The sequence below is a fragment of the Opisthocomus hoazin genome, chromosome 2, assembly GCF_030867145.1.
Source record: "Opisthocomus hoazin isolate bOpiHoa1 chromosome 2, bOpiHoa1.hap1, whole genome shotgun sequence".
Taxonomy (NCBI): Eukaryota; Metazoa; Chordata; class Aves; order Opisthocomiformes; family Opisthocomidae; genus Opisthocomus; species Opisthocomus hoazin.
The window spans coordinates 83683431-83706623 of record NC_134415.1 but is presented as its reverse complement, the minus strand read 5'-3'; the positions used below and the strand labels follow the sequence as shown (position 1 = coordinate 83706623).

The window sequence follows — 23193 nt, the reverse complement described above, 5'->3', positions numbered from 1 at the left end:
TTCTGAAGTTTCTTTTTAAATTATTTTATGACTATTGTAACTTTTCTTGCTGTTTCAAGCATTTCTATAGAAGTGATTTCAAACTGTTTAATTGTAATACAGTCAGGAAACACTTCGAAAAGATGATTAAGTGCTCCAAGCAGTACTGAAGGAAATCTATATTTTAATATCTTTAAGGACATAATGAAAACAATAAACATTTCCAATTAATGCACTGTAACATGGCAGTGTTAGGAAGGAGTAATGCATTACTATAAAGTAATGTATACAGTGTAGCAAACTCAAATTTGAAAATATTTTCCTACATTATAAAAATTACTGCAGAACTTCATTTTTCTCACTTTACAGTGCCATATGCAAGACAGGAAAACTTTATTTTACATCTCACGTATACAGACCTTAGAAAACAAAATCACACTGCTTCTAGTCCCTGCTAAACAAGCACGTTTACCAATTCTTGCCTCTTCTTATTCAGGGATGACAGAGGAGCACTTGTAAAATTCTACTTTTTTCCATTAAGACACAAATTTTTGTTGGTTCTTCCAAGTTACTCTGCCTATGCACAGCAAAAATACCATAATTTTCCTTTTTGTCTGAAATGTCTATGGATAGAAAAATTTTTTCACCAAGTAAAAGCAAAATGGGTCCTTTAAATAAGCAGCTGTAGCACTTTTGTCCACAGTAGATTTCTAAACACTACTTCATTAGCCCAAAGAATGACTATGGATTTGGTTTTGTAATAGTTCTTAATATATGAAAGGGATTATTCTGTGGATATTGAAAAGTACCTACAGTTCATACCATTCATAGAATGATATTTGGTACTCTGCATCTTTTTCTGTTACGTATGTGTATGTCTATATATATTTTAAAGCCTAGGTACATCCTTTTTCTTTTCCCCTCTCTTGAATCAGATAATAAACTTCATAAGAATAGTTTCAGGTTACTGAAGGACTCTATCTGTGAAAATCTTGATAGGAGAAAAATGTGAAAATGCCGTTCCTGAACTTGCTTAAATATCCACAAACTCCTGAACATTTAAATACTGAGCATTAAAAATAAAAGATCACCCTGAAGCTGGAGGTGATAATTTATACATTTTACTTCTGGAAGAGGTTCTGCTCAGGGATCCAGACACTTAAATTTCACTTACTTTAACAGAGCTCATGGCAGTCAGCAGAGCTCAAGTCAGGCATTCTTTTGCATATCCATTTGCAGGATCCAAGTTTTAGTATTTTGTGATTGTAAATAAAATTTTATTGACCTTTTTTTAATATCCAAAGCCATGAGAATGACTACTCTTATAGTTTATTTTAAGAGAGAAAATGATCTTTTATGACATGTTGTAATTTTAAGCTTTTGTGAGTAATTTCAAGAAAGTTTTTGTTTCTTCATATTTTTTTGAAAGAGGAAATGGAAATTACTTCAGATTAATATAGGTCTTAAGTGTGAGAATCTTTTTTTTTTGTTTAGAAAAATTTTATAATGCTTATTATGTGATTCTCATTTGCTAGATCCTGCAGTGCCTATTGTGTTGCTTTTAAATTAACTGCTGGATATTAGCAGGGTGAGTCAAATTATCTGGATAACTGGGAATTGACTCTGAAGGTACTTCTGGCTAACACATGCCAATATTTGATGCTGAAGATGCATTAGGAATTACTTAATCAGAATGAGCAAGCAGAAGCTGACCTTACTGTATAACACCAGTCTGGTAAGGTATGCACTAGTATTGCGGAAGGATGTGTAGATTAAATAAGAAAGCAGGCTGGAAGCTACAGGCTGGGACTGTAGAATACTCAGGAAGAAAACCTGAGTCCTGACTCTGACTTTGTCTTCTATTTTAGAATGTTTTAAAAGAAATTGATTAGATAAGAAGCAAATTATCTAGAAATCATGAGCTCACTCCTATTTCATACCTAGCAGAGGCATATAGAAGTATATGATAACTTCAGGCTTGCTCTTGTTTTCTGGATCTTGCAGACTGAAAATGCCTGTCTCTATGGTAGCTTATTTTCAGTCAAAGTTGATAACTATGTTATACATCAGCATATTTTCTGCTGCTTAGGGCATTGTTCTGAAAAGTGGAAGACGAGGGGTTAGAGTTCAATGCATAATGGAATCTGTTTTCTGCTCTATAGGCAAGTGCTTTAATGTGTTGTTTATTTGAAAAAATCTAATCATTATATGAATGACAAGAAGTATATTTCGTTGAAGGTGTCTTTGCATGTAAGATGTGCTTTGAGTTTCTGTGAATCAAGACCCTTCTAATTTCTGTGAAGTTTAGGCACTTTTTTTTCATCTTTATATGTTGAGGGATCCTAGCATGAGCTTCTTCAGTATTTCTCTACTTGCTAGGATGCCTACAGGTCCTGGGAAGCTTTTCAGATTTCCATGGAGTTGTCAAGTGATTCCTGGCAACTGCTGAACCACAGGCTCTGTGAATGTCTTTGGAGAAATTAGGTGGGCAACTTTTCTAAGCCCTGCTTGAAAAATTACAATGATAAGATCTGACTCAGTCCTACATTCTTTCCTGGCTCTTGTTTACCTTATTAAAACAAAAATGAACCAAAAAAAAAAAAAGAAAGCTCCTTTTCCTCCGGCTTTTGCATGTGGACATTATTTAGTATTAAGCAGCACAATATTGTAGGAGTTAAGTTCAAAACACATTTACTTTTTTGATGTCTACTTATTTCTCATGAGTCACTTGTATTTTATTTTAAAAGCAAGTGAAAACCTGGATAAAATTTCTGTCATTGTCTGTGTACAGTTTGGCTTCTCAAATGTGATTCCAGGCACAAACCAATATTTGAGGAGATGGATGAATGACATTCAGTGCGATGGGAAGAAAAAATTCTTGTCTAATGCAGTATTGTTAATGTTTATTGTCTGTGTGAGGAGGTTAGGGAACTGTTTTTGTCAGTGTTTAAATAGATTTTATGACTATTGCTGGAATAAAATGAAAAGACCTATGATTTGTATATCTTAAAACCTATAAAAGGGAAAGTTCAAAGGTTGAACTGCCTGGTAAGAAGCCTATAAACAGATGTTAAGACTTCTGCATTAGTCCTTGTGAAGGTATTTAAGTAAAACCTAAGCATTTCAGTTTGCATATTATCTTCTTTAAAGAAGTTTTGGAGGAAAATGTTTTCTTCATGGGGACTGAAAAGCTTTTTATATGGGTGTTGGCTGCCTCTTTAGAAAAAAAGGAAAGGAAACAAAGGTGTGTTGTTTTAAGACAGTTTAAATCATTTTGTTAGCCAGAGTAATGAGAGGCATATTTTAGCAAAATCTCCAGAGGCCATTTTTGTAGTCACATTTCATTTAGTGTTTTGTTTTCTTTTGTTACTGCTAGACTTAAGAGACTAAATATTACATAAATGTGATAATAGCCTTGAAATTATCAATTGTATTCTGTAATAAATTGCTTAGCAGGTTACAGGAAGCTGATGTATATCCTTGGAGTGGGAAGAAATCTTACAGATAGTACATTCTAACACTGTAGATGAATGTGTTTAGGTGTTCTTATTTAGCCTGTCAGCTTTATTCGTGCTCCGTTGATATTCTGACTGAAAGGAGTAATATTCGTAACAGAGATGCTATCAGAAGCTTTGTTTTATAAGTATGCTGCATATTCCAGTCTAGTAATGTTTTTTAGGCGTATTTTATTTATGACTTTTCAAAGCACATTTGAAATGGTGCTGGTGCAAGGTAAGATACTGACGTGGCATTTGTCACATCTGACTTAAAAAGAGATGTTAGAATGCATCAAATTATATTTAAAATACAGTTGTATAGATGCTTATCATTTATGTCCTCACCTTTATAAGTCTTTCACCAGTTTTATAAGATACAGAAGCTTTTATTCAAAGAAGATCCATGCTTATTATTTCCTCATATTATCCCTTATTATTTCCTCATATTTAAGAAAAACAAAACAAAAGACTCTGATATATAATTTAACATTAAATTAACAGGGTAAATCTAACATTGACTGGAGATTTAGCCCCTTCTGTATTGTGCAATCAGAAAATATAGTTTAGTTTGTCTTAAAAGGATATAATGTGTTATCCATGTATTCAGGAGAAACATCTTAAAATTGCCATTTTTGTGCAACTACACTAAAATATCAGTCAAAAGAGAGCTTACATGCTGAAGGTAATATTTCTGTGCATTTTGTAGTGCACGATTTGAAGGATTCTGTGAGCATGCCTTCACACACTGATTCCACAAGTGTCTTTAACGTAAATTATGTCTTGTTTCAAAATGTGTTACTGATTTTCCAATAATTGTGCCTCAATTGCAATGTTGAGGTGTTTGTTACATCTGTTTTGGGATGAGATAAATATTTATCAGAAAAGTTTCTTGTCCAAGGTCACACAGAAAATCAATGGCAATGAAAATAATCCACAGAAATTCCAGGTCCTGCTTCCTTCCTCCAAACCCTATGTGCACTTGGTATGGATAAAGGATACTGCTGAAGTGTACTGTCTTTTTCCACAGTGTCAGAGTTTTCTATATTACATGATCTTTTTAAACTTTTTTCCTATTGTGAGATTCGGAAAGCTTTCAGTATAATTTTGAAAAGGAATAATAAAAACTTGGTATAGTCCAGATTGACACTACTGTATTCGAAATTTATATTAAAAAAATTAAAACACATTGTTTTATGGAAAATGTTGTAGAGGAGAATATTTTTCATTTGCTTTTAATGTCTTGCATGAAAGTAATTAATTTTCTTAAATCGTGTTCCAGACAGAAAAAAAGTGGCTAATTTGTAATTTTGTTCTGTATTTATAGGAAGCACACATCTAAGCTGGCAACCTTTATGGAGATCTTTGAACTACCTCTGTAGCTTTCCAATCCATAAGAGGAGCTGAAACAGGATAATCAGTACAGCCCGTACCACGCTTGATTTGGGCTGAAATGCCTTCAGCCAGCAACCCTGATCAGTCAATGTAGCATAGCACCTACCATGCCTCCTGCTCCCGGTATCATTCACACCATGTCAGTGATGTTGGGTTTTTTCGATGAGCCTCTTCAATGCCTTCTGGCTGTGCCTATATATGGAGAACTGTAATCCCTTCACACTTCCAAAAAGCCATCGCTTCCATGTCTGGAAGTGTACTAGCAACCACTGAACTCTCAATAATATGCTTTTGACTTGTTATCCCTCTACAGGTAGTACCATCTTACATAATCATTTGCTCCGATTACCAAATGGCCAATTTCAAAATTGGAACACAGCAAATATAAGCATATATTTTAATGGAATAATACCTGATAGACTTGCTTAATTTTCTCTCGAAACACCTTTTCTAAAACTTATCACAGATACCTTGTTCACAGATACCAGTTGCTTCTTTCTCCCATCTTTCCAGGTTAGTTAAACAAAGACTGTCTGAGAGTTCATGTTTTCTGAATGGGCAATAATCAATCAGAATAATAACAAGAGATTTCAATTTGTCACATCCAGGTTAGATCTGGCCACCATAGTTCTGTTGTATTCGAAGTATTGATCTGAGGTAAGGAAGAAGAAATAAAATAATTTCGTTCCTCTATAACTTCATATAAATTCATTAGTATAATTTAAACATATTAGCACGCTGTTAAAGTAAAATGATGGCAAGAAATGTTACTGGGCAAGACAAACTGTTTTTAAAGCCAAATTTTTTCCAGGCTGTCAGTCACTTATTTAATGTTACTTAAGATAAGGGTTAACATTATTATATTTTAAAAGTTACTGCATCGTTAAAAAGTGGTGCTCATGCCATAATGTGACTGATGCTACTTTTTTTAATGTATTAATAAAGACCACCTTCTTCATAGTTGTTGGTAAATTTGTGCAGATTGGTGCATGATAATTATAATATGGCTATAATATTAAAAAATGTATAGCTATTAATAACTAGCATGAGATCTTTATCAAGTTGTTTTGATATTAGAAAAAAAAGAAACTTCATCTTACATCTTCATGCAAGGAAATTACAGTCAAAATTGAAATTATGATTAAAGTTAATGTATCCATAACTTAAGTTAAAGTCAACAATGCTATATTAGAATGAGTTTGTGTTTAAATTTTTCTACTAATTTCACATCAGAAAACTAGTCTGGTAAATTCATGATACTGCCAAACATGGAAGTTTTAATTCTGTGTATGTGGTTGATATACTTGCAATGATATTGAAAAAGAACTATTTCAGATTCAGTAAATGAAAGTAGTCTGTAAGCTTTGTTTCAACTGATTTGTCAGATTATGGTCAGAGTTAATGTGGCCTTCTGTTGCATACTTGAAGGTTATTTTTTCAGAGGGCACAGACTGTAAAATAACTTGTAGCTACAGTAATTAAATAGCATTAATATCTACTGAAACAAACCTGGGACTATACTAGAAACAAAGGAGAAATTCTTTGATGATGTAGAAGCCAATTTTGCTATTTGCTTGTTTGTAGTTCTACTCAGACACTTTTGAAGTTTGCTTGAATCTGGGTTATTTCAAGCAGGTAACAGTGTCTCAGGTATTATGGCATGCATCTATTTCAAAAGTTCTCCATTTGTAAAGAGGAGGAGAGATTTATGGGTAACTTGTTCTGGCACTTGTATTCATCTAGTGATTTTGTTTAAGCATTTTTGTACTTTCTACTGGGTTTTATCAGATATTACATAGAGATGATAATGCAGAACACACAAGACAGTGATCCCCAAAATGGAATGTTTCTGGGGAGAAAAATATGTATTACCCTCTTGTGGAATAGAAATGGAAAGTTGAATCATTCAAGTGGTTACCTTACTATTTGTGATATTAGGATGTTAAGAGCAGGACCAATTCTTTTTTGGTAATTTTTGCCAAGATGTGTAGCAAGCTGACCTTTTGTTTTTTCCTTCTGGATTTTGTGTTTGAGAAAATGATTTGGAAACTGGAGAAAACCAAGGTGGCTTGTGAACTAAAAGTGGCAATTCTTCACCTTTTTTGGGTGGAAAATGCAGGCTTCTTCATTTGAACAATTTCAGAACAAATTTTTTTGGACTTGTATAATTGTTTTAAAGTCTGTTTCAGATTTTGCTTTTGCTTGGAAAATAATAAGGACATCTACATTATTTACAGCGTCAAGTCTGACAAGGAGCGACTGAGGGACATGGGGCTGTTGAGTCTGGAGAAGAGGAGGCTGAGGGGGGACCTTATTGCTCGCTACAACTACCTGAAAGGAGGTTGTAGTGAGGCAGGTGTTGGTCTCTTCTCCCAACTAACTAGTGATAGGATGAGAGGCAATGGCCTCAGGTTGCATCAGGGGAGGTTTAGATTAGATATAAGGAAAAATATCTTTACTGAAAGGCATTGGAACAGGCTTCCCAGGGATGTGGTTGAGTCACCATCCCTGGAGATGTTTAAAAAACCTATAGATATGGCACCTCAGGACATGGTTTATTAGGCATGGTGGTGTTGGGTGGATGGTTGGACTTGATGATCTTAGAGGTCTTTTCCAACCGATGATTCTATGTTGTCCTTTTTAAAAAAATATCACTATCATTTTTCCCCAGTGTTTTCTGTTTCTGAAGAAACTGTTACTGCATCAGTATTACACTGATAACTGGATTTTCCCTATTGGTTATAGTAAAAGAACTTGGTCATATAAATGTTTTTTCAATAGTGACAATTGATGAAAAATCTGAATGGATTTCAGATTCAGTAAAAGCAGTTCTAGTATATCAAGATTAATAGGAGGTCTAAAGTTTCCTGGATGTCACTGCAAAAGTTAGAGTATGTAAGGATTGTTTTACAATTGCCTTTGCATATCTGGCTTCGACTGGCCTTTCTTAAACATTCCTCATCACTGTGATTCTGCAGGTGTTGATCACTACAAAAATGTAGCGAGCTTTTGCTAAGTGGTTATCATGACAGTAAAAACTTGAAGAATCGTGTTCAGCTATACAGCCGTCACTGACTGTACACAGTTAATAAAACTTCATGAGCTACAGATTGAGCTGTAGCTATGTGATGCCGCATTCCCTAGTGTTACTGTTATAGGGCAGAGATGAACTGCCATATCATTAACATTGTAAATGAAGAAGTAATATACAAGACCATTAAAGCAAGCTAAGCGTTAAATACACATTTTACTACTCCTTTTAAGTTTTCTGTCTCTATTTTGCGGTAGTGGAAATTCAGTCATTTCCTCTAGGATTCGCTGTTGGTTAGATATGGCAAGATTTATGATTCTTCTGTCTGCTTATCTGAGAGCATGCAGTGCATTCCTCAATTTGATTATTAATAATGCTATCCTGAACACAAGTTAAAACAGCAGTGAAGAGCCACCTTCTTGGGAGGTAAAAACATGACTTGGTATGCTGTAACCGCTTCTGGAAACCTGTGTCCCTTTATAATTGAGTGTACCTGAAGTGGAAAGTCCATACTTTTTATTAATTTCCTTTCTGCTTTATAAAAAAAATGCAGTCTAATTTGTGGCATGTCTTTCAGTATTAAGCCAGTGGATTTACACAACATTTTCTTTAAAAATACTCACAGTGGTTTTTTTTGTTAGTATTTACATATTTAGTAACAAATAAAGGAACATCATGGTAAGGCCAAGGCAGTTTAAAGTTAGCAAGTAAGTTTCTACTTGCATCTTATACAGCAAAGGGGAAAGCACCCTTTAAAACTTCCCGTTCCTGTCAATGTCTGAACTCCTTTATGTGCCTTTGCTGAGCATCCTGAAAATATCTGAAGCACAGACTTCCTTGCATACTTAAAAGAGCTCTTGTCTGGAGAAGGAGGAGCTGTTTTGTTTACTATATTCTGATACTCAGAATGCAGACCTGTCTGCCTAAGCTCTTGCTCTGCTTAGTGTGTGAGTTCAATTTAAACTGCTTTGATGTCCAGTTAAAAAATGGTGGTGCCCTGTGTGCAGTATTAGGTTGGCCAAAGCTAGCAGCTGTTCTTGTCTGCAGAGAAGCCTAGCATTTTCAGCCATTTTGCATATTAGTAGGACATGGTGCTCTTCGAGAACCTGTTGATTTGAGTCTCTTCTTAGTGTGAAGGTTAAGATGAACGTACACCTGCCAGCATCCAAAATACTTAGTTACAGGACATTCCTCCCCTGCTGCTTGAGCAGACAGATACAGAAACAGCATAAAACTGAAATGGAAGGAGCCTAGTGGAAGTTTGTCATCCTACAGGTTAGAAGGCTTGCTAGGAAACTGCAAATACGTGGTCTAATCTATATTCCTCTAAGATGATTTTTAATTCAGTGTCTCTCTAGTGTATAATGTGAAAGTATTCAGGAGCAGGAATCATAAGCTATGTTTTCCTTCCTCCTAGCAAAATACCCTAATGATAGGACAACAGAAATGGGTTATTCTGTTTCTGTTTTCCTTAGGAATGAAAATTTACCCCGAGGCCAACAGACCATATGCTGCCAGCTTTGTAAGGGATACATTTATCACAGGGACAAAGAATATGTGAGAGAAGGAAGAAACCACTGAATAGTACACGTGGGAAATTACACGTTGTTGCTACTCACAGGAGATAGAGACTTTGTCATCTTCATAAAATTTTCTTACTATGTGATGGACTGTCACTACCATTAGGAATTACACAGATATGAGAGGTCAAAATCCATTTTTATTTTCTCTTATGCTGAGAGTAGTGGTTGCATCTTTGACGAGGAATTCCCCATCTCAAGAATTTAGAAATGAGCAGAATGAAAAATATGGGATTAAAGAAGGAAGATTGTATTGAGCTTCAGACACACATGAAATTAAAGAAGAAACATTTCAGTGTAAAAATTTCAGGGAGAAGAAAGAGCTCTTGTAATGCTTTCTTCTCTTTATGAATGCATTGTTACTATATTTATAATTAATTATAAAATTAATTTTAAAATTTATTATATTACATAATTTTATATTTATTGTTATAATATTTTTTAATAACTGTTTGTGTGGTACTGGTTTATTCAAATACACCTGAATAACTACTTTCCCAGATGCCTTAGGAAAGTCCATAAAAATTATCTTAATTTTCATAATGTTAATGTAATGCCTTTTTATTTTTATTGTTTCTTAATATTTATACTTAGCATTTAATCACTAATTTTTAGCTTTCTGCAGCAATATTTAAATATTTTCCCCAAACCAAAATAGGATATTCCTATATGTCATAGTTTAATTTATAATGTTTAGAAGCTGTAAGTCTTAAGCAACACAGAATCTTGTCTATCAGACTATCCTTTCCCGAACAGAGCACTTCATTAATTTCAAAAGCAGTAAGTTTCCTTTCATGTTAATACTGCATTATTGTGCAAATAAACGTGGTCATTTTTTTCAATTTTAAAGTGTACTAAGCTTATATTTACCTGAATGGTTTCCATGTTTTTTTTGCTTTAGCTCTACAGTATTGATAATATCAATTTAGAGAAGGCAGAGCTACTGAATGCCTTCCTTGCTTCAGTCTTCAGTGCTGAGGCCGGCCCTCAGGAATCCCAGGCCCCGGAGGTAAGAGAGGAAGTCCACAGAGAGGATGACTTTCCCTTGGTCGAGGAGGACTGTGTGAGGGATCGCTTAAGCAATCTGAACACCCACAAATCCATGGGCCCCGATGGAATGCACCCACGAGTGCTGAGGGAGCTGGCGGATGTCATTGCTGAGCCACTCTCCATCATCTCTGAGAGGTCCTGGAGGACAGGAGAGGTGCCCGAGGACTGGAGAAAGGCAAATGTCACTCCAATCTTCAAAAAGGGCAAGAAGGAGGACCCAGGAAACTACAGGCCGGTCAGCCTCACCTCCATCCTGGTAAAGGTGATGGAGCAGCTTATCCTGGCGGTAGTCAACAAGCAAGTGGAGGAAAAGCAGGTTATCAGGAGTAGTCAGCATGGATTCACCAAGGGGAAATCATGCCTGACCAATCTGATTGATAGCTTTCTACGACGACATGACTGGCTGGGTAGACGAAGGGAGAGCCGTGGATGTTGTCTACCTAGACTTCAGCAAGGCTTTCGACACAGTCTCCCCATAGCATCCTCCTAGGGAAGCTCAGGAAGTATGGGCTGGATGAGTGGTCGGTGAAGTGGATAGAGAACTGGCTGAATGGCAGAACTCAGAGGGTTGTCATCAGCGGCGCTGAGTCTAGTTGGAGGCTGGTAACTAGTGGTGTCCCCCAGGGGTCAGTACTGGGCCCAGCCTTGTTTAACTTCTTCATCAACGACCTGGATGAAGAGTTAGAATGTACCCTCAGGAAGTTTGCTGATGACACCAAACTGGGAGGAGTGGTAGATACACTAGAAGGCTGTGCTGCCATTCAGCGTGACCTGGACAGGCTGGAAAGCTGGGCAGAGAGGAACCTGATGAGGTTCAACAAAGGCAAGTGCAGGGTCCTGCACCTGGGGAGGAACAACCCCATGCACCAGTACAGGCTTGGGGTATACCTGCTGGAGAGCAGCTCTGTGGAGAGAGACCTGGGTGTCCTGGTGGACGACAGGTTAACCATGAGCCAGCAGTGTGCCCTGGCTGCCAAGAAGGGCAATGGGATTCTGGGGTGCATCAAGAGGAGTGTGGCCAGCAGGTCGAGGGAGGTTCTCCTTCCCCTCTACACTGCCCTAGTGAGGCCTCATCTAGAGTACTGTGTCCAGTTCTGGGCTCCCCAGTTCAAGAAAGATGAGGAGCTACTGGAGAGAGTCCAGCAGAGGGCTACAAGGATGGTGAGGGGAATGGAGCATCTCTCCTACGAGGAGAGGCTGAGGGAGCTGGGCTTGTTCAGCCTGAAGAAGAGAAGGCTGCAAGGGGACCTAATATATACTTACAAATATCTGAAGGGTGGGTGTCATGGGGCCAAGCTCTTTTCAGTGGTGCCCAGCGACAGGACAAGGGACAATGGGCACAAACTGAGGCACCGGAAGTTCCGTCTGAACATGAGGAAGAACTTCTTCCCTCTGAGGGTGACGGAGCACTGGAACAGGCTGCCCAGGGAGGTTGTGGAGTCTCCTTCTCTGGAGATATTCAAGACCCGCCTGGACAAGGTGCTCTACAGCCTGCTGTAGGTGACCCTGCTTCGGCGGGAGGGTTGGACTAGATGACCCACAGAGGTCCCTTCCAACCCCGACCATTCTGTGATTCTGTGATTACTGATTGTATATACATTCTATGTTCAATCAGTTTGGATAATTTCCCTAGGTATCTACATTTTTCTTAAGCGTCTATCTCTCCTGTCAGTGCCTCCTTCTCAGTTTTAAATGACTAATTTTTAATTAGTCATATCTCATCTCACTAGTTAGTACTTGTGCTTTTAAATTAATAGTGTATGAACATCTGCCCCTAGGGCTCTCACCAGGAATTTAAGAGATTATCTGCAGAAAAACGTTACCACCTCCATCGTGTAGTGAGAAACAGGTTAGAAGAGGCAAGAAGTTTGAAAAGTAAAAAGCCGTGTCATGTTTAATAGTACAAGAAAGGGAAAGATGTGATAATTAAAAACGTATTCTTTTTGCTTTAGAAATGGTTTATCTACTTGGGCACAATGGTTGATGCTGGTGGGCACAGAGGTGAGACTGACTGGCCTTGCAGTTCTCTAAGTGTTCCTTTTTTCGCTTTTTAAAAATGGGGGTTATGTTTCCCTTTTTCCAGTCAGTAGGGACTGCACTGGACTGCCACAGTTTCTCAAATATCATGGGTAGTGGTTTAGCAACTTCATCTGACAGTTCGTTCAGGACCTGTGGATGTACCTCGTCAGGTCCCATGGGCTTTTGCACCTTCGAATTAATTAGATGGTCTCAGACCTGATCTTCCCCTATAGTGGGTGGTTCTTCATTCTTCCAGTCCCTGCCTTTGCTGTCTGCAACTTGGGCGTTGTGGCTTGAGCACTTGCCCCTGAAGACTGAAGTAAGAAAGTTGTTGAGTACTTCAGCCTTCTCCATGTCCCAGATAACCAGGTCTCCTGTTTCCTTCCAGAGAGGGCCCACGTTTTCCCTAGTCCTGCTTATCTCCTTACTTGTATTGTCACTGTATCCTTGGCCTTTCCGGACCCAGAAATAAATGATGTTACCCCAAAATATGTATAATTTACATTTCGTGCGCAATGATATCTTATTTATGAGAAAAGGACAGCTGAAGGGCAGCACCATTTCACACAGTTCTTCACTTCATTGAAGATTAAGGCTGGCCCTGAAGAGTTCTAGAAATTGCCTGTCATTTGAGGCATGTCCTACTCCACCAGTAAGCTTTGTTTGGGGATGCTTTCATTGCCTGATAGAGCTTAACTAGGGTGTGTAGTTGCTTAGATTCCCCTATTTTCTGAGAAAGAGTTTAGTATGTACCTGCAGCTCAGTGTAAAAGGGCAAAATTTGAACCCTTTGGTCAATATATTTATCAGTTCAGGGACATAGTTATGCTAAAATACCTATGCATCTTCATTTCTGGAGGCAATTTGGGGCATCCCATTTCCATGTTCCTTTATATGTTGCATTTCTGTTGAACTCTTCAGTTCATTATAGCTGTATCATAGGTCTGGAATATTAGAAAAGAAGAATCCAGAGATCTCCCTGCCCCCTGCCGTACACACATAGGTGGTGGCTGATCTGGAAGGGGTAAAAGTAATCATTTCAAGTTTAATTCTGTAAAGTAATAATTACATATTTTTCACTCCTCCCCCATTTTGCTTCTAAATAGTGTGGTTAGTTTATATCTCCACCCTCTTTTTATTTGAATAGTAAAAAGAATCTTGTATGGAAAACCCAAACGGTTTTTTGTAAGGTAAGTTTGCTTTGGTGCTGGGTTATTTATAGTTTGACCCAAACCTCATCAAAATAATGAAATAATTTCATGAGTTGCATTGTATCAGGTTTATTAAGTTAAAAATTTTAGGCTGATGAATCTTTTCCTAAACCGACGATTAAAGAGGTTCCTGTATGCCAGTATGCCGTTTTGACTTACTAGTGATTTCCTTTTTTCTTTCTTCTTTCTCCCACTACCAGGAGGCATTTTTGAGTGTGTGGAATCTGGTCCAATGGGAGCAGAAGAACTAGCCTTCAGATTTGCTGTGAACACAATCAACAGAAACAGAACTCTTCTGCCAAACACCACATTAACATACGACACCCAAAAGATAAATCTCTATGACAGTTTTGAAGCATCAAAAAAAGGTAACTTTTTGCATATTTAATTTTTTTCATGAGCAATGAAGACTCACTTGGTTTACCTGCCTGAAAAAATGTCGTTCAAATAAAGCCATATGCAATGAGACTGAACAAGTTTGTGGTTGATCAAAGCACTGCTTTAAAGACCACCTCTCGAAGTCTGTAATGGTAACTGCTTGCAAATTACATAAATGATTTGTTTAAACAAAAATTAAAAGTTAAAAATGATTCTGAACATTTTCCCTAAATTTTCAAATTTTTGATCCTCACAAGAAGTTTTTGGATGGTTTTACATTATGGTCTGTGAAAACAGATGCACTGCATCATCGCCATATACTAGAAAGTACAACCTCCAACAAGTTCAGTATACGTTTATAGGAGAAAACAGAAAGCCTGGTGTCAGAACTCAGTAGGACTGAATTTTACATACTATTACATGTTCTTTAAAAACATTTTTTATAAATTGAAAAGCCAATTTCATATGGATGTTATCCTTAACAGAAAAATAAGAAAGGTGAAAGAGCTATAGGTTAACCTGTATTTCTAATGACAGGTTTCTAGCCTAAATCTGCCACGTGATCTGGTCCCGGTGTGTCACTCCTAAGTGTTGAAGACTGCAAGCTTAATGCATCAGGGGATTTTTGGTGTTACAGGGGTCTAAGATGAATAAAAACATTTGATGCCACATTAGAAATGCTACAGAGGGAAAAGCTGCTGTATCAGGATTGACATACATGAAGTACATCTTAAAAATGGTCTATAATACTGATAAAAAAATCAGTTTTGAAATTATGATACATTTTTGTCTTTTGTTGTATTATATAGAGTTAATCTTGCTAACATGTTTTATCTGTTTAATCGCTAAATTCTAAAATTCTAATATAGGCTGTTGTTAGGTATGAAAATAGTATTTATATTTGTACAGAAATACAGTTTGGTCATTGTAAGATGCTTTGATTTATGAAAAATACTATGATCTAAGTATTTATGGCTAGCAAGATGGTTTTGTTGCAGGGAGAGTGTATGGAAGAAGAAAGAGGCAAACAACACCTTTAACAAAAAATTTTTGAGTTGTTATTCTGGTGTTTTGGATGACGGATTAAAGCAGGTTCTGAAAGCGAGTGCTCTTTCCTTTCCACCTTGGCCAACAGTGAATAAATGGGCTGATTGCTAATTTTGGCCCCTTCTTTCTGCTTTCCTCCTCATCTTCCAAATTCAACTATTTCCTGACTCCAGCACACGCTGTTCTGTGAAATTTAATGGGACAATTTCTCTCCATTCCTGAAGGAGGATGTAGAGAGCAGAGAAATTTGTTCTGCCACCTTTAATTCTTTAAGCCTTTCCTGAGACAATACAACTACTTTTAGTCCTTACTTGGAGTTTTCTTGAAGGTGTAAGCTAGCCCTAATATTATGTTGTCAACTTTTGGTTATAATAGCTGGTTAGAATGGCAACATGCCATGGATTTGGGTATGTTGACTAGACTGCATAGATTCATTGTTCCCACTTGCACCTTGCATGAGAATGCAACTTTTTATTTGTAACTAGTCAGGCTATATCAAAATCTGTGTAATCTTCCATTACTAATAGCTTTTTACTTCATCATTTCGCAACACAGCCAACTACGTTTGTGCTGACAGGTGCTTTAGTTCAGAATCAAAGGCTAAAGGTTAACATAAAATGGTTCATTTTGTAGTGATGGCTCCAAAACAGAGTTTTAACAATGAGGTTTAAGCATTTGACTCATTTTGTGGTTCGTGATTGCAACCATTAGTAAGCAGACAAGTGCAGCATCAAAAATAGCCTGTTTAGACCTCTTAGTAACACATGCTTTTGAAGTTGAACATAGGTGAAATATTAACAGATTTTTAAAGGTACTATATGAAAGAAGGCAAGATGGTATTTCCAAGACAATGTTTCAGTGAAGAATAGTGTAAATGCAAACAAAATATCCCTCAATGCACTAGAAAAATTGGTATGCGTCTGATAGAGCCAGTACCGTATTAAATCACGTGTGAAAGCATTGCATTATTCAAACCTCAGAAACAGGAAAAAAAAGCACCCATTGAAAAGCCAGCTGGTAGCTATTGCTGCTGTTAGTGATCCCATTTACTGATATTTGCATAAAGCTTGTTGATTACTCTTAGGAAGGGCAATATTAGCATAAGTGTTTTTTTATCATGCCATTGATTTAGGCCCTGATCCGAAGCTCAGAAATGCAATGGAGAACTTGTGTGTGTGAGAAGTTCATTTAAATCACTGATGCTCTGCAGTAATAAAAAGGTGTGCCAGCATGGTTTCTGGAACGCACTTGAAAAGTCTTAGCAATATTTTCATCATGTTGAAAAGGATGTGCACAATAAAACCATTAAATTTGACTTGCTCAGAAAAATAATGCAGCAAGATGTTTCTACTGCTTGTTTCCTCAGCTGTCAGGAACATTGATGGTGAACCAACAATATTAATTAATCAAACCTCATACAAATACTCGCATCTAGAAACAGACCTATTAGATTAGGGAGATACTTTTAATTACTTCTCTTTACCAAATAGGATGCTTTCTTAGAAGACAAGATCTGTTGCTTTTCAGAACTGCTTACTCATAAAGGTTATGTCTGTGGGTAGTGATCTAAACATGAACAGACCATGGGCTGAAACAATGGTCTGCAGTATTGACTAGTTTTCCTGATGCTTTTTTGGCATGTCCCAACTAAAGTTCTACAAGATAATATTGGATCCTACTGTGGAAAATAATACGGGCCAGAGATTGCAAATGCACAGTATAGGTAGGGCCAGCTTATATCAGAAAGAGGAGAGCCAAGCCACTTGAATGCAGCTGAATCGTGTCATTGACTCTCAGGGACAGTTTTATCCGTTAAGTGTAGCAAAACTGTGTATTTCCAGTGTTTAAGAAGGGACACTTATTTATTTATTTTTTTTTTTCACTAGAAGATAGCAATTTAATTTTCTTTTAGGGAAAATGTTGACCTTTAAATTTTGTTATTTAACATGCCTACTTTGCAGATACAGAAATTCAAACATAAATTTCAATGAAATTAATCATTAGCCTGATACTTAATTAGAATCTACTTAATATGTACAATTTATGAGTAATTAGGATCTCAGTAGAAATAGCACTGATTGATTGAGGAAGAAGTTAACGCTTAAACAGCCTAGGTTAGAGTACTGTCCTATATGGCTCTTTTCCAAATGTAAGATGCAGCTGAGCATAAATCTCTTCTCTTGTTAGTGCTTTTTAAAATATACACAATTTCTGGCCTTTGTGACTTCCACTGACATAGAAGTGTTTATTAAATGTAGCTGAGAGCTATTTTAATGTTAAGTGTTGCTATTCATCAGCTCATAGTGAAAGCTTAAAAATGTATTCTGAAGTTGAAATCTGTGTAAGTGAAAGCGTAACACAAGAAGGGAGCTCTGTCAACAATAAAGTTATATTTCATGGAGTACCTTTTGTTTAATATGAATTGTGCAATACCTTCTGGCACACTGCCTTCTTTCCTCTCATTATTGACAGACTTCTGTCTCCTCTTCAGCCTGCGATCAGCTGTCCCTTGGGGTGGCTGCCATCTTCGGACCTTCCCATAGCTCCTCAGCTAATGCTGTGCAATCCATCTGCAACGCTTTGGGTGTTCCACATATCCAGACCCGCTGGAAACATCAGGTGTCAGACAACAAGGACTCCTTCTATGTCAGCCTCTATCCTGATTTCTCTTCACTCAGCCGTGCCATCCTTGACCTTGTGCAGTTCTTCAAGTGGAAAACAGTTACTGTTGTTTATGATGACAGCACTGGTAAGGCTAAAGCATTAGACCATGTGCAGATATATTCACATGTACAAAGAAAGGGAGGAGGGGTGTCACTACTCATATTTCTTAGTTTAAGAAAGCTTAATTAAATTACAAGAATTTATACTGGCAAGGTAGTGTATAACAAATAATATGGATTTATTAGCATAAGTATTTTCATAAGTATGCTTCTGTTGCTGCATTCTGTGTGGTTGAGCTCACAGTTGTCATATCAGTCACACTCTATCTGTATTTTGTGCAGTGTCTTAGCAGTTGCTGACAGCTATGTCTTTTGATTTTATTTAAAACATAAATTTTGAGGAAAAGCATGGTAACTTGAAAGACGTACTAGTATGCCCAGTGGCATTAGTTAAGTTAGAAAACGGATGCCATATTTGTTTGGAATTTCCACACCTGTTTTTTCAGAGAGAATTGCAGAAGGGCCCCTGGTTTTAGCTTGTAGGTATTGAGACCAAAGAAAGTCTTGAGGCTTGTTTTGCTCATGAGTTACACAAGTTAAAAATGAACTCCTGACTTTTCCAGCAGACATATACCTGTATGCTACCTTTCCCTTACCTCACCCTAAAATTTATTTTGCTCTTCTCTTTTTGCCTTGACAACGACATCTTTGAAAAATTCTTTAAAAATTTAAGTTTGATTTGAGGTCTATCTAGTGGTGGTCAGAACTAAGACCTTGGTAAGAGGAAAATCTGACTGTAATCGAAGATACCAGGAAGGTACTTAGTCAAATGGGAGATACTTTTTTTTCTTCTTGCAAATGTTGCAGTTCTTCCATGCTGGTTGAACTGTTGTTGGCAAGAAAAGAGCATGATGAGCCTCATACCCTTCCCATGGTTCATTGAACTGGAATATTATTGATACCCTTGTTACCTAATGCTACTATCTATCTACATCCGAAATAAAAAAACAAGATCAAGAAATAATGTGTTACACGTGAAGACTAACTGTAGTGAAGACTAACTCTGCTAGATAAACAGCAATTAGAGTAGGACAGAATGACTACTTACTATTTAAGTTCAGATAAGATGTGTGCATAGCTATCAAAAAGTGAGAAGGGAACAGAGATAGCAGTGCATAAAATTATTTATAACTGATCTTTTTCTTCATGCCTTTTAAAAAAGCGCTAGGCAGTGAAGTTTAGACGTGCTTCCCTAAAAGTTTGTTGGCTGATTTCACCAAAAGCCTCAGGTAATCAAACTTCTGATTTCAAGTTTAGCTTTACAGACTCAAGGCAAGAAATATATAGCTTGTTTACTAGTGTTTTTTGATCCTTTTTGAATTATTTTTCTGAAATAGAACAGGAAGTGAAAAAAGCCTCAAATTTTAATCAAATGATGATTGAAAAAGTAATTTGTAGTTCAGTGAAGCAGTTATAGACTTAGGTTTACATAAACTGGAAATATTTCACTTTGATTTAAATAATTTGGAGACTAATTATTTTTACAATAGACAGGTTACCTTTTAAAACAGGCCTTTCAGTTAGAAAAGTCGTATGTTTTAACACTGTAAAACAGTGTTGCTCAATATTTTCAAGTAATTTTCTCCCCCTCAAAAAAAAAAAAATTACCCAAAAGAAATATTTCATATTTAATAGGATCTCTAAACTCCATGTTTTCTGAAAGAGATATGTTGTTAAGTCATGCTAGCCCTGATCTTTTCATAAAGTACGTTTTGAAGTCAGGATGCTGATAAATTATAATCCCAGCTACATCTTTTTTCTTGAAATCTGTTGCTGTCTGAAGAGACAGAAAAAGAATCAGTGTTAAAAAGGTAATCCTCTCTCTTTTTTGTGGCATTTGCTGTAAGTAAATTTGAATTTTACTTTTTTGAGACTCTGTTAGTAGCACCTCCTATGGAGAATTCAGATTTCAAAAGCAGGACACACTGCTGGGAAATTCACAGCATCGGTTGCCGTTGAAGTACACGTGGGAACCACTCTTAGCTCCGAGAAAATGTCAATCTCAACGTAGAGCTTAAATATTGTTAGAGCTCAACTGCAAACGTGTTTTTTGAGGCAAGGGGAAAGCAGAGAGGAACCTTTTGAAAGGAAGGAGTTTAGCTGAGGAAGAGGTTATCTACTGCCATAGGACAGGATGGCTGTTGGTTCAGTTGTGAACCTACAACTAAAGCTGAATAAGATAGTTTCAGCTAGTATTTATAAACTGTGTTGTAAGACTCCTTGTGTCATTTAAGACTTAATTTCAAATCCATTGAAATGAAGGCAATGAAGACAAAACCTTTATTGTCATTTGTATTGGTTTCTTCCATTTCGCCAGTGATTCCGTGATATAAAATGGCTATCATTCTTGCTTCCCCCTCCTTTGTTTCTCTTTTAATCACTCACATTTACTCTTCTTTATTGAAAAGTTGCTTAGGATGAAACGCATGCCTTATTTTATGGTAATTTTAGTGGTACAGATATCCTTTATCTGAATGGACAATTCCCAAAAGTACACCCTGGTCAAGACAATCATATGTTGGTATAGCAGTTACGGTGATATTTTTTTTAATTGCTAAAATTAATATTTTTTGGGGAACAAATATACTTTATGTGTTTCTATTATTACTTTATAAACATGGATACAAGGGGAGATGATACTTTTATTACAGACTGGCAGAAAAATTTGAAAACATGCACAAACTATGGTTTCTTCTTGAGACAACTTATGGCGAGTTGCACGTATGTCAGATAACTGGAACGTTGTTGGTCCATTCTAAAGGGAAACCATGAAGGTTTTTTTTTTTAAAAAAATGTTCTTATATCTTCACAAAATCATAGAATGATTTGGGTTGGAAGAAATCTTAAAGATCATCCAGCTCCAATCGCCCTGCCATGGGCAGGGACACCTTCCACTAGACCAGGTTGCCCAAAGGCCCATCCAAACTTGCCTTGAACACTTCTGGGGAGGGGGCATCCACAGCTTCTCTGGGCAGCCTGTGCCTCACCGCCCTTATAGTAAAGCATTTCTTTGTTATATCTAATCTGAATCTACCCTCTTTGAGTTTAAAGCCATTAACTCTTGTCCCATCACTGCATGCCCTTGTAAAAACTCCCTCTCTGGCTTTCTTGTAGGCCCCCTTCAGGTACTGGAAGGCTCCTGTAAGGTCTCCTCACACCCTTCTCTTCTCCAGGTTAAACAACACCAATTCTCTTAGCTTTTCCTTATAGGAGAGGTGTTCCATCCCTCTGATCATTTTTGTGGCCCTCCTCTGGACCCGCTCCAACAGGTCCATGGCATTCTTGTGCTGACGGCTGCAGAGCTGGAGGCAGTACTCTGGGTGGTGTCTCAGCAGAATAGAGGGGAAGAATCACCTTCCTTGGTCTGCTGGCCGTGCTTCTTTTGATGCAGCCCAGGATAGGGTAGGCTTTCTGGGCTGCAAGTCCCCACTACTGGGTCATGCTGAGCTTGTCATCAACCGACACCCCCAAGTCCTTCTCCTCAGGGCTGTTCTCAGTCCATGCTGCACCCTGCCTGTATTTGTGCTTGGGATTGCCCTGACCAATGTGCATGACCTTGCACTTGGTATTGTTGACCTTCTTGAGATTTTTATGGGCTCACCTCTCCAGCCCATCAAGGTCCGTTTGGATGACATCGCTTCTTCTACAGAGTGTCAACCACACCACGCAGCTTGGTGTCGTTGGTAAACTTGCTGAGAGCGCACTCAATCCTACTGCCCATGTCACTGACAAAATGTTAAACAGCGCCAGTCCCAATACTGACCCCTGAGGAATGCCACTCATCACTGGTCTCCACTAGGACATGGAGCTATTGACTACAACTCTCTGAATGTGACCATCCAGCCAATTCTTTATCTACCGAGTGGCCCATCCATCGAACCCATGTCTCTCCAATTTAGATCCAAGGATGTCATGCAGGATAGTGTCAAATGCTTTACACAAGTCCAGGGAGATGACATCAGTTGCTGTTCCCTTGTCCACCAAAGCAGTAACCCCACTGTAGAAGGCCGCCAAATTTGTGAGGCATGATTTGCCTTTAGTGAAGCCATGTTGGCTGTCACCAATCATGTCCTTATTTTCCATGTGTCTTAGCAGAGTTTCCAGGAGGATCTGCTCCATGATCTTGCCAGGCACACAGGTGAGACTGACTGGCCTTGCAGTTCTCCAAGTCTTCCTTTTTTCTCTTTTCAAAAATGGGGGTTATGTTTCCCTTTTTCCAGTCAGTAGGAACTGCACTGGACTGCCACGATTTCTCAAATATCATGGATATGGTTTAGCAACTTCATCTGACAGTTTGCTTGGGACCCGTGGATGCACCTCGTCAGGTCCCATGGGCTTTTGCACCTTCAGATTACTTAGATGGTCTCAGTCCTGATCTTCTCCTACAGTGGGTGGTTCTTCATTCTTCCAGTCCCTGCCTTTGCTGTCTGCAACTTGGGCGTTGTGGCTTGAGCACTTGCCCCTGAAGACTGAAGTAAAAAAGTTGTTGAGTACTTCAGCCTTCTTCATGTCCCAGATAACCAGGTCTCCTGTTTCCTTCCAGAGAGGGCCCACGTTTTCCCTAGTCCTGCTTATCTCCTTACTTGTATTGTCACTGTATCCTTGGCCTTTCCGGACCCAGAAATAAATGATGTTACCCCAAAATATGTATAATTTACATTTCGTGCGCAATGATATCTTATTTATGAGAAAAGAACAGCTGAAGCACCATTTCACACAGTTCTTCACTTCATTGAAGATTAAGGCTGGCCCTGAAGAGTTCTAGAAATTGCCTGTTATTTGAGGCATGTCCCTGTCTTTGCCAGGGTGTCTGGAGTGCTTGCTGGTCAGGTTCAGTACCTTCAGCTTCTCCCTATCTCTTCTCCATATCTCTTTAATATCTCCAGATATTAAGATAAGAAGATCTTAAATTTTAGGGCTCAGTTTCATGACTTCTTTAAGGAATTGTTGGTTTTACTTGTCTAAGACAGGAAAGATACAACACTCACTTCAAAGCATTCTAATAACAGCTGTGTCTGTGTTTTTCATTCCTTCAGTATGGGATGTGTCTTCCTGAGTAAACACAAATGGAAAAAAGCTGTGTTGTTACTTGACACTCTGCAGTTAGTAAAAGATCATGTTAACTCTACTGTCATTCCCAGGAATGCACTGCAGACTGATACTTGAAGTGCACACTTCAGCTGCCTCTTTACAGTACCATTGTGTCGGATTGTATCCAGCCCTCCATGCTTCTATCTTATAGGAAGTAAAGCCATTTATGTTACTCTAATAGCTAGCAGAGTGTTTT

At 37.8% G+C, this 23193-nt stretch overlaps 1 protein-coding gene across 4 annotated transcripts in view; it reads left to right on the top strand.

Moving 5' to 3' along the window:
* The window catches only part of GRIK2 (glutamate ionotropic receptor kainate type subunit 2), a 439202-nt gene that overhangs the window by 133728 nt on the left and 282281 nt on the right, over positions 1–23193 (top strand). For 3 of the 4 annotated variants that reach the window (XM_075414313.1, XM_075414311.1, XM_075414312.1), the window contains 2 exons: positions 13959–14126; positions 17675–17932. In XM_075414313.1, coding sequence (XP_075270428.1) covers positions 13959–14126; positions 17675–17932 — 426 coding nt within the window. Of the gene's footprint in view, positions 1–13958; positions 14127–17655; positions 17933–23193 lie in introns of those variants that run through there. The other variant, XM_075414314.1, reaches the window with a different exon arrangement.